Raw genomic sequence first — 12,221 nt, 5'->3', positions numbered from 1 at the left:
GAGGGATGTAATTGTGTGTATAAAGGGCATACGTGGTGATGGAAGTGTTCCCTATCCTGTTTCTATCAATTTCAATATTCTGGTAGTGATACTGGGCTACAGTTTTGCAAGAGGGTGCCATTGGTAAACTGGGTAAAGGGAACACGGGATCTCTCCGCGTTATTTCTCATGACTGCATGCAAATCTATGATGATCTCAAAATAAAAAGCTTAATTAAAAAACAAAAGAAAAAGTTAAAAAAGAGGTCTAAAACTTTATCCAAATGATAACAACAGATTTGAAGGCAAGAACTCAAGAGTGAAAAAATACTTAAAATTTGAGACATGTGTTCAAGTGAAATGTAAGCAGGTACAAATGAGTGGCCATTCAGTTATCATCACGGTTTTGTGCAATCACGAACTGTAAGATCTCTTCTCCTAAGACCATGGGAGAGATACCTGGTCACAGTCGTACTTATTTCATCTTCTTCATTCTGTACCAACACCTTGAAGAGCTGATTCAAGATTATAGGCAGAAAACTCATGATTGCGTGAATCTTTTCCACATTCAATAAGTTCTGTAGTAAGTTAGTGGGAGAAAAAGGGCACTGATTAAATTTAAAGCACATTCTGATGTATTTCAGAACTCAAATATGAACACTCTAGCTCACCTCTATCTAGCTTTATCCTTCATTTGCACTTAGCATGGCACACGGCATGGGAACATAGTTGCAAGGACCCAATATGCAATTACCTAATTTAAAATCAATTGATTCTGATTTTCAATCATTTTTATTTTGGAAAAAACCCTGATGTTGGTTTGTAAACAACAGGCAGAAACTGTTTAGGAATTGAGAAATAACCATGCACTCTCTGAATTGATAAGGCATTTAAAAATCCTCTCTTCGTTTGCTACTCATTGGAAACTATCAGTGTCTCGCTTGCCTATTTCTGCCCTAGAAACATGGAAACTACTTGCATATCATGTTACCTTACAAGAGCGGATGAAATTCGAGGTAGGTGACTGAGACATATCTTTCTCTCTTTTTTGGCACTGTCGGAAAAATGCATTCACATGGGGATCCTGAAACAGCAAAGAAAGTGTTTAATTCTGATGACACGTAAGTTATATGGAAATTATGGTGATGGAGGATGAGCATTTCTGGAGGACAGATACCTCGATGAGGAGGTGCTTTATCAAGGAGTTGAGTGATGGCTTTGTAAGTGTGCTTTTCTTCTCGGTCACGTGACAGTGGCTGGAGAAGCACTTCCCTTGGCTCTCCCCCCATTTTTAAAAAATTGCCTTTTTTCATCTTCCTGTTTTTTTCCACAGACTTTTATGTATTTTTCTTACATATTTCTTAACACACATGAGAAGGTGTACTCTTCGTATGCACAGGGACATTTTCAGGCTTACAGTGCCTGAGCTAGTAAAAAATTAGGAAGTTCACACTAACCTGATGAGATAAAAGCGATTTGTATCCTTTGTTATGGGCTGAATTGTGTCTTCCCACAATCCATACGTTGAAGTCCCAACTCCCAGGACCTCAGAATGTAACCACATTTAGAAATAAGGTCTTTAAAGACATAGTTATGTTAAAGTGAGGCAGTTAGGGTGGACCCAGTCCAATATGACTGATGTCTCCATAAAAGAGGAAATTTAGGGGCACTGGGTGGCCCTGTCAGTTAAGCGTCTGACCCTTGATTCAGCTCAGGTTTTGATCTCAGGGTCACGAGTTCAAGACCTGCCTACTTAAAAAAAAAAAATTGAAGAGGAAATTTGCACACACAGATAGACACCAGACATGTACCAGCATAGAGGAAAAGACCGTGAGAGGACCCAGCAAGAAGATGGCCACCTACAGGTCAAGAAGAGAGGCCTCAGAAGAAACCAACCCTGCCAACACCTTGATACTGGTCTTCTGGACTCCAGAATGGGGAGAACATAAATTTCTGTTGTTTAAGCTGCCCAGTCTGTGGTATTTGTTACAGTGGCCTGAGTATGCCCTTTAATGCTATTTCCTGAAGAGGGCGGCACCTTAAAAATTCTCTAAGTTCTGAGCTGAGGGTCAGAATTATATAGTCAGAAAGTGAGACACAGAATTTTAGTGGAGATACACATTCTGGATATTTCTCTGGAATGTGTTGATTCTAGAAGGACATCTGTGATTTGGGTTTCCCTCAGTTCCGGTGTGTGTGTGTGTGATATTTTCAGTTTCATTTCACTTATTCATCTATCTAACAATTATTCATTGAAAGTTGACTACGTGCCAGACCCTTGGCAGGCGTGGAGGACAGCGTGGAGGCCCAAGAAAACCCAGTCCCTTCCTCTGTGGTCCTTCCATGATTCCAGGGAGACAGGCACCATACAGCCATGTCAACACACACCTACTCGATCACAGTTAGGTAAGTGCTTCACAGGAAAGCAGGGTGCGACGTAGGTGTATGACAAGATGACACAGCATGTCTGAGGTGTCAGGGAATAAGAGAGGCTTCTTTGAGAAAGTGACATTTGAGCCAGCGTCTGAAGGATGGGTGGGACCTGACCAGGCCGACGCGGGGAGGGAACGAAGAGAGAGAGAGATTGATCACTGAGGTAAATACTGGGTTTGATGAAGGACGAATGTGTCCCGCCGGGGCAACGAGCATGTGGGCAGTGGCAGCGGATGCAGAGAAAGGTGAGTGGTGATGAGTCAGAGAGACACCTGGCCCGTTGGAAGGAAAGCAGCTGGGCGTGTGAGGAAGGCAGACTGGTATTCTGAGGTAAATAAAGGCAGGATTGGGTGGGGAAGGACCATTCTGTGGGACTTGAGGAGTTTGGATAGAGTTCTAGGGAAAAGGACTAAATTTGGCTTGAGGCACCAGAGGTTATGAAGACAAATTCTGAAGCAATATGTATGTAATACCTGGATGATTTCTTTTTTCTTAGCAAGTGAGTATTAGCAACACACTGAATTTAAGAAAGGAGAAATACAGTTTGTGTACTTAATGATTTGCTTTGTACTTTATAACTGGTATCATGAAAGTCTTCACACTGGTAAAATCAGCTGTCTCGCAGGGGAAGGGGTGCGTCTGTGGTAATTTAGCAACAGCAGTAAGAACATTTGTATAGCATTTTGCAGTTCCTGAGGTATTTTCACATGTGGTTTCTCATTTTGGACCTTCGCCCAACCTTGGCAGATATTATTGTCACCATTTTCCTGGTGACAAAATAAAGACCTCAAGGACGAGGCAACTTGTGTGGGATCACTGAGGAAGAATTTGGTGAAGGAGACTCTCCAGTGCAGTTCTGCCAACATCATGGTCACCAACATCAGGAGCACCAGTTAGGCACTGGGAATCAGAATTATTTTTTTTTTAAGATTTTATTTATTTATTTACAGAGAGAGAGAGAGAGAGCACAAGTAGGGGGGAGGAGCAGAGGGAGAGGGAGAAGTAGACTCCCCGCTGAGCAAGGAGCCTGATGCAGGGCTCGATCCCATGACCTGAGCTGAAGGCAAACACTTAACCGACTGAGCCACCCAGGTGCCCTTCAGACTTAGTTTTGAGGTAAAGATCCAAAGTTTTTCATTTTGAGGTAAAGATCCAAAGTCTTTCATTTTGACTTTTCCCATTTTTAACACTTGGATGTTGTCAGTGGAGGCAAGCCATATTTCCAGGGGAGCATCATCCTGAGACATACACGTCTGGTATTCTAGGCTGCAGTTTATGGCCCCAGGGCTGAAGGGTTGGGGCATTCTATCTCTCCTGGGAGAGGCATAAAGTTATGCCTCTATTCTTCCTTTGCAATTCTCAATCACCTGTCCCTCTGACAACTTGGGAAATGGTGAGTCCCCTCCTCTAAATACAAGAGCCCCCTGAGGATTCTCCATGTTAAAGCAGATGCTGAGATCTCAGGACAACACACTCACCTGAGTGTTCACTGTGGATACCACAAATGTCGATACTTTGAAGAGTGGTTTACCACCGTCAACCCACTTAATGTCACTCCCACCGTGCTGTAAAAAAGAGTGTGGTAATTGGAAAAAAGAAAACAAACAGGTTATATAGCTCATGCTAATTTGCCATCCTGATCCGTTCACCTTACATGACTCTAGAGAGGCAAAATAGAAGATGCAATACATTTGACAATATTGGTGAGGGAGACCAATGTGATATCAGAAGGCCGTTCTAATGGATCATTTCTACTGGCCACAAACCAAACAAGACCTCTGAAATATTGTAGGTACACAACTCACCACTACAATGGATGCATACACTACAGTCCTTGGGTTCATTTAAATAACAGACAGAAGATAACCTCATGTCATTTAGCTCATGTATTTTTTTTTCTCTTAAATTATACATCACTCAATACCTTTCCGCTTGCAGAGTCTTGAAAGCTTAAATAATTAGGAGGCAGGCTTGTTGCTATTGGGATATTGTATTCTTGAGAAGCTATCTGATCATGTTTCATCAGGGGAAGCCAGGCATATCCAACTGTGCAAAGGAAGAACCAAGAGAAAACTTCTGAGTACAAACCTCCATGGTGAGCAGTAAAAACAAAGTTACTTGTCACTTATGAATAGAACACTTCACTAAAAAATTTTAATAAATGGGAGCTTTAAAATACTCTCCAGTTCAAGTCACACAGATGACATGTAATGCTGTCTCACATCACATCCTGTCAGTACCTGATGTTTCCAGGGTCTCCTTTTTCTTGGCATTAGCCTTGGCATTTATGTCACAAGTGATATGATAAAAAGAAAACAAAATATGGTGTTTCTCATGGAGCTGTGTTGGGAGCTCAATTTTCACCTGCAAAGAAAGAGATAATAGCCGGACTGGGATGAAACTCATTTGCCCCGGGTCAGGGTAAGGCAAAGCATAGGCAACTCAGCCTTCTAAAAATTCTTTCACTGAAACTGAGGACCACGTTTCATAGTTAGTGTTAAAAGTACTGATTTCACTCTCAATGAATATCTGTCCTGCTAGCAGTCACGTATTAAGGGGCTGATATTTTTACTTCTTTATTGTGGTGGGGGACGATAATTTAGAATGCCTGGTATTTGTCATTTGATAATGTATGCTAATAGAGAATGGATTAAACACACACCCACACAGACTAACTGTAGGGTGTCAAAAAGACATAGATTGAAGAACCTATCATCAAGGAACATACGCTGAGTGAACTGAGGCTTTGCCTCTCGCAGTGTGTGCATTGGGCCAGTGCGTGAGCATCACTTGGGAGCTCATTAGAAATGCACAATCTTGGACACTGCCCCAGACACATGGAAACAGAATCTGCATTTTAATAAGATCCCCAGGCGACTCATAGGCACAGTGTTGAGAAACATGGCAGCAGGGAATGATGTAACTTAAGCACAGAATCTATTCCTTTTTAAAAAGAACAAAAAATAGATGAAGTGTGTTATTGTGGTAACCAAGTAATGAGCTGTTTTGAGGAGACGTCATGTTGTAGCTACATAAAGAATACTTCCGAATAAATATAAAGCATAAAGTTGATATACATTAAAAATAGACGTAATGGGGGCGCCTGTGTGGCTCAGTTGTTAAGCGTCTGCCTTCGGCTCAGGTCATGATCCCAAGGTGTTGGGATCGAGCCCCGCATCGGGCTCCCCGCTTTGCGGGAAGCCTGTTCTCCTTCTCCCTCTGAAGCTCCCCCTGTTTGTGTTTCCTCTCTCGCTGTGTCTATCTCTGTCAAAAAAAAAAATAAATGAAATCTTAAAAAGAACAGACGTAATGAGGAGCCTCCTCCATCTTCTTAAGAAGAAATGTTTTGACACCCTCTATATTTTATAGTGCTTTTCAGTTTCCAAACCTCTGAAACATACATTGTGAAGTAGGATGATACAGAGGTAGGAACTCAGTTTAGAGATGGTTACAGGGCTTTGACTCACTAGGAGTTTGCGGCCTAGTCAGTAATAGAATCTTCCAGGATGAGAAACCATGTTTTTTGATAACTACTTCATGCTGGAATCTCAGGAACCCATGCATGTAAGCTGCATTCACCCCAATATCAACAACTAGGTAGTTTCCAGAATGGTCAAGCAATAAGGTGTTAGAAAACCATGCAGATTATCTGCCAGATTCTTTATGAGACTCTTTGTGCATCTGCCCATCCAGCACATATTTTCTCATTGTTCAGGAAAGGATTTATTACATTGATTTTCAAAATGTTATGCCTGGAACAGCAACATCAGCATCATCTGGAAACTTGTTCTAACAAGTATCATACCAATTTTCAGGCCCCGTTTTCAGATATATGGAATCCAAAAATCTGGGGCGGGTTACAGTAATCTGTGTCGTAACAAGCCTTCTGGGTGATTCTGATGAAGGGTAAAATTTGAGAGCTTTTCAGTTGGAATAATTTACAAGCTTACATGTTCTTTATATACCAGTATGTTAACCTGGCAACAAAGGCTGATGTACATTTAAGAATATACAGTAATTAGCCATGTACCAGAAAGAAATTTTCTTTTTCTTGGCTAACGTAAAGAGCATACGGGAATGCAATACGCCCTCAAGAATTCCAGTTAACTATGAGTGCAAACACCCTTCCCTTAAATACTGCAAATATTTACATTATAACATCACCTTGAAAGAACTTCTATCAATTTGTGCAATTAACGTAACCTTAGTTTTGAGTCTACACTGCAGAGTTCGCTGGGCTTTCATTGTATACATGTTCTCCTGTGGAAAAGTCCATGGCTTTTATAAGAATTCTGGGAAACACACACGAGCAAGAGAGATTGAAAGCCAGAGTTAACAGTGAGAATATCTTTTTTTTTTTTTGAAAAAAAAAAAATCTTGTACGTCTACAGAGAATACATCTTTCAGAGGGGCTTTTCCAAGGGGTCAACCAATACAGTAAATATTCTGTAACGTGGTGGTAGCTCTGTACCTTAATTTTTTTTCATCTTCTGTCCTGAATTTATAGGGAACAAAGTTTAAGAGCATTAAATGGATGTGGAGGAGGGAGATAAGGTCAAGGGAAGTCTGTGGTTTCACTGAAGTTCCTTCAATTAGTTTTAAAATGACTGATGTGGAATAAGATGTGGTAGGCAGAATAATAGCCCCCCAAAGATGTCCTCCCTGCCCTAATCTCCAGAATCTGTGAACTACCCTGTTCACAGGGATTTTCGAAAGTGATGAAATTAAGAATTTTAAAATGGAAAGATTATGTTGGATTAACACGAGTGCGCAATGTAATCACAGAGTCCTTATTGGCGGAAAGTCAGAGTCAGAGATGTGAGAAAGGAAGTGGAAGTCAGAGTGAGGAAACTTCTGGAAGAGGGTCACCAGCCAAGGCCTGTGGAAGCCTCTAGAAGCTGGAAAAGTTGAGGCAAGGGGCCTCCCCTAAAACCTCCAGGAGGAATGCAGGCCTGTTGACACCTTGATTTCAGCCCTGTGGGACCCATTTCAGAGTTACGACCTCCAGAACTAACTGATAATGAACAAGGGTTTTTCTAAGCCACGAGACTGTGGTGATTTACTATAGCAGCCATAGGAAACTCAGGGAAAGATGTGATCTTTTTAATCCCCGACACCATATCAGCAGGTTGCATTAGTTCAGACTTTTGCTTTGTGGTCAGAAATTAAATTTAATCACTAACGCTTGTTTGTCTGAATCTCTTTATAATATAAGCTGACACGCATAGAGTAATTTACCATTGGCCCGACTGGTTTTTTTCACGCATTTTAGAGCAGAGTGGTATAGCTTGAGGCCCCGGAGTCATGTGGCCTGGTCTGAATTCTGATTATTGCTCATTAGTGGTGTGGCCTTGGCAAAGTTACTTCTCTGAGTCCCATTTTCCTTATCCAAGAAACAGGAAAGTTAATTTTATGTCAGTTTGACTGGGCTAGCAGAATGCCCAAAGAGCCAGTTGAACATTATTTCTGGGTGTGCCTGTGAGGATGTTTCTGGAAAAGATCAGCATTTGAATCTGAGGACTGAGTAGAGCAGATGGCCCTCCCCAGCATGGGTGCTCATCATCCAATCTGATGAGGACCTGAATAGAACAAAGAGGCAGGAGGCTGAATTCTCTCTCTGCCTGACTACTTGAACTTGAACACTGATCTTCTCTGTCTGCCCTTGGTGCCCCCTTCAGACCAGAACTGGAATCTACATCATAACCTCGCTGGCTCTTAAGCCTTCAAACAGTACCGCTGGCTTTCCTGGGTCTTGGGCTTGCTGATGGAAGATCATGGACTTCCTGTCTCCATAATGACGTGAGTCAATATCTCATAATAAATCCACCCATCTATACATCTATATCTCCCCCTACTGGCTCTGTTTCTCCGGAGAGTCCTCTGGGACTTGAGATGATGCATATATGCATATAGCATGGTGTCTGGCACATAATAAGAGAGTTTCAGGAGTTGGCCAGTGTAGGTCTTATTCCATGCCACACTCAGAGATGTGATCACTCAAGATCACTCAGGGTGATAGGTCATAAGCCATAGTATTGGTTCATACTTGGTCTATTCCTATGTTCTTTCCATTATGACAAGAAATGCGGTTATTAATTGGTAAAGCTATCTAACATAATCTTTATTATATTGAATAATGAAGTAAAAGAAAAAATGTTATTCTGACTTGAAAAGAATGATACCATAAAAACATTGTATTTTTGAAGGGTGATCCTGTGTTGAAACATCTGGATTTGCAACATAACTCTTGGAGCAACTGTCAATTAGCATAGTTTCTAAATCTCACTTCAGTAAATATCAGCCAAGACATGTCCTCAGTCTGAGATGTGGTCTAGAGAGAGTGTTTATCTTTGTGCATTACCTGACCCACGCACCCATCTTTTTAGGAGATCCTGGGTGGCAGTGGAGGCCTGACCCTTACCTCATCGGAGAAATCCGGATTCTGGGAATGGTGCAGAACTGCTGTGTGGGCCGCTGAGGTGAAGAGAGGCCCTCCAGGTTTTCCATAAATACACTGTTTAAAAAGTTACGAGTTGAATGATTATGAGTGTCTGAAATTAACCCTGAGCACGCAAGAAAGTCACAACTCTTCGGTTACCAATCCTGGAACAAGGATGAATTTTGTGATAACTTGCCAGGCTTAACTGATATCTAATTCACCTTGAACCTCTTTCACCCGCTGCCTTGTATTCCTTATACCAGGGTGCTGCCAAAGAAAATCTGAAGGCTTTAATTCATCATGTAGCTATCACATCAACCTGAATCAGTTCGTTACTTTTGATTACCAGGAGATAAGAGCTAAATTGTTCAATTCTGATTCCTGTAAGTTGGCCTCTTGAAGGGGCCCATGGTATCCAGCTCTGGTTTAGAGTTTAAGGCAATCGTTCGTGGGTGACCACAAGGTTTGGTTGGACCCCAGCCCCTGACATGTCAGCTCCCAACCAAGAATGCTGAGCTAGAAGGATAGGGCTGGTTCCAGGCTCCACCATATTGCATTACTATTCCACCCCAGCCCCCAGTCAAGCCAGGGGGTGTCATATGGTATTTCCTAGGCACGCAGCTTCAAAGTTCCCTTAGCCCAAGGCTCCGGGTCCCTCTTCTGGAGTCTGCTGTATCTCTGTGTGATCCTTTAGAAGGCAATGACACAGGAGACCCATTCACCTGCTATTATTCCTCTTTGCTAGAATTTTCCTCATAAACACTGTACTAGAAGGCCTGCTGTGCTTGCCATCTGGTCATTGCCTTTGTTTGAAAATTCCATTTTGCTTTAATTTTTCTCTCCTGATGCTAACTGATGTTACTGTAGAACTTGGAACCTGTGGAGACTGACAGTGGCTCAAGACTATTTAAAAGATCTCTTTTTCCCCTGCATGATTCATTCAATCACTCAGATCGATTCTCCTTCTTCTGAATCATGCTACGAACCTTCTTGGTACAGAGAACATGACTGGTACCTGACAGAGAGCTTTAAGAGATTATCTCAGATAATCGTGGGGGTTAGTTAGAAATGGGCTTTGTCCTTTACTATTCCATCCCTCTGATTCATTCAAACTGGGAAGATCTGACCACAGGCACACTAAAAATAATTTTCCTCTCTTTTTATGGGTTACTCTATGTTGTTTGAAGTCCCTAAAATAAAAACAGTATATATCAGAGATGAACTCTGAAAAATGACATGTAGTTGCACTTTTGGAGGTTAAAAAGCACAGTTCATACAAACCTTGTAGTCTTATGTGTTTTATTAAATCACGTGATCAACAACAGGGACCAACTTTCCCGAGCCATCTCCCAGCTCCTCGGGCAGCAGGCCACATGCTCCTTCCATGGATGTGAGCATCCCATGGGCCCGCTGCCCTAGCCGCTGGGCCAACATGCTGCAGCCCTTCGGCACAGGCCATGCGAGGGCCAGCTGGGATGTGGCATTTTAAATCAAGCATGCTGCTGAATTGAGAGGCGGGCTCTTTGAAAAGGGCAGTCTTGCAGAGGGGAATCTTTGCATTTATTTCACACTAAAGTAGTTTCCTTTTTTCCAAGTCATGAAAAGCTAGGCAGAGCTATGAGACTGGCATTTCTAATAGATCCGGTTAATGATGGCTATTAAATCAGGTACATTTTAGAAAATCTAACACAAATGTATTGACTTGCTCCTCTTTTAATCACACTCAAATAAAAAGCTCCTTGGTGGTGAGGAGAACCTATGCACCTGCCTTCCCCCCCCACCCCCCCCGGGTGCCGTATCCCCTCATGGACTTGGCTCACCTTCACGGGCTTGGCATCTTCTTCATCAGAATTTTTGAATTCAATGCACACGGTTATATTTCGAGCCTGGAATTATAGAGAGGGGAAAATGGAAATTGTAATTTCCTGCTAAATAACACCAAAAAACCCAACAATCTTAGTGTCTAAAATAAGTAGCTTCTAATTAAATCTGAAAAATGTAGAATACCCAACATTTTCTTGTGACATTATCCATAGTGCTCAGAAATAGCAGAAGGACTTGGAGATATTATTTAAAAGGGAAGAAAAAACTCACATCAAAAGGAAGCAGATATGCTATTTTCAGAGTACCTTAAGAAACTACAAAAAAAGAATTCTAGAACAAAATAATTTAGGGCTGACTTTAGAAAGGATTATTAATATTTTATAAACTGTGCATCCTTAAACACTTTTAAGGTGAAACTCATCACTGCCCCTTATTAAGCACATTCTGCAAATGGATTTTTATTCCAAACTGTTGACCTGTGATAATTTGTATTTGAACTTTCAAGAATCCATCTTAACATGATCTCAGGAGGGTGCAAGAGAGAGCACAACATTTCAGAAACATACCATACCTTGTTGAAACATTTCTGGCTATCATACTTGAGGTGCCTGGGGTAAATGTAAATTTGATTTTTGTATACTCTATAAGGACGGCAGTACTTTGTTGAGTCGTAAATAAATTCTTCCACCTCGACTGTGGGTTCTGGTTGAGCCATCACATCAAAAGGCTTGACAGGGATAAAGGACGATGTTACACAGTCTTTAAAAATCAGAAAACAAGAGTTTGTCATTTAATGTGATTGTTTAAGGTGAACAATACTTAACAATTTTAAAGTGAATCCACTTGAAATAGAAACTCTGTATTTGCAAAGGAATTTATGTTAAATTATGGAAGCATGAAAAATTTGTAGGAGGTAGGGATGATAGATAATCAAGCCATTTAATATCAAAATTGATGTCTCAAAAAACTGGTAAATCTTTTGGATGGATTTATAACTATTTTATTTTTGCATTAAGCTTCATATGAAAACTAAATTTTAACTGATGATTCTCTGAGCACACTAACCACGTATTATAAGATAAGGATTAATTCATTGGCCTTTACCTAACATTATAAAAAATAATACAGATATTGACAGAACAAACTTTGTCCAATGGGTCTATTATGGATAGTACCTAATGGATTGATAGTAAGTTTTCCCCTTGGAATGATTTCACAATACAGGCCTGCAGCACCCCCCTGCATTATTTGATATAATTTATTCTATTTTTCCTCTCCAGTTTTTATAATCTTGAAAAATCTAGTCTTGTAGGAACAGCCTAAGGAAAATAAAAAAGACAATTTGAAGTTTATAAATCAAAACTTCTGTCACTAAATAGCTTGGGGGCTGATGTTGTGGTCATTGGAAGACAGCAAGGCCTTCTACTTTTCCTTTACCCCATCTGGAATTTTCCTGTGTTCAGATAAGCAAAATGGTTAGCTAAAGATGCTTGGGAATCAGATTACAGATTTTTCCCCCCAAAATCAATTATAATATTTTTATTATA

General features: G+C 41.0%; 1 protein-coding gene across 6 annotated transcripts in view; it reads right to left on the bottom strand.

Annotated features, from left to right (window-relative positions):
• The window catches only part of DOCK10 (dedicator of cytokinesis 10), a 263,841-nt gene that overhangs the window by 71,042 nt on the left and 180,578 nt on the right, over positions 1-12,221 (bottom strand). For all 6 annotated transcript variants that reach the window (XM_088021536.1, XM_088021534.1, XM_088021535.1 and 3 more), the window contains exons 17-24: positions 11,246-11,433; positions 10,671-10,736; positions 8,833-8,925; positions 4,652-4,775; positions 4,336-4,457; positions 3,890-3,976; positions 970-1,062; positions 438-556 (exon numbers count right to left, since the gene is read on the bottom strand). In XM_088021536.1, coding sequence (XP_087877662.1) covers positions 438-556; positions 970-1,062; positions 3,890-3,976; positions 4,336-4,457; positions 4,652-4,775; positions 8,833-8,925; positions 10,671-10,736; positions 11,246-11,433 — 892 coding nt within the window. The remainder of the gene's footprint in view (positions 1-437; positions 557-969; positions 1,063-3,889; positions 3,977-4,335; positions 4,458-4,651; positions 4,776-8,832; positions 8,926-10,670; positions 10,737-11,245; positions 11,434-12,221) is intronic.

The sequence above is a fragment of the Eumetopias jubatus genome, unplaced genomic scaffold, assembly GCF_037043125.1.
Source record: "Eumetopias jubatus isolate StellerSeaLion01/CBP00866 unplaced genomic scaffold, mEumJub1_p1.0 scaffold_3, whole genome shotgun sequence".
NCBI classification, from domain to species: domain Eukaryota; kingdom Metazoa; phylum Chordata; class Mammalia; order Carnivora; family Otariidae; genus Eumetopias; species Eumetopias jubatus.
Note: the sequence above shows the minus strand (reverse complement) of the source record. Positions and strands in the feature narration are given on the sequence as shown.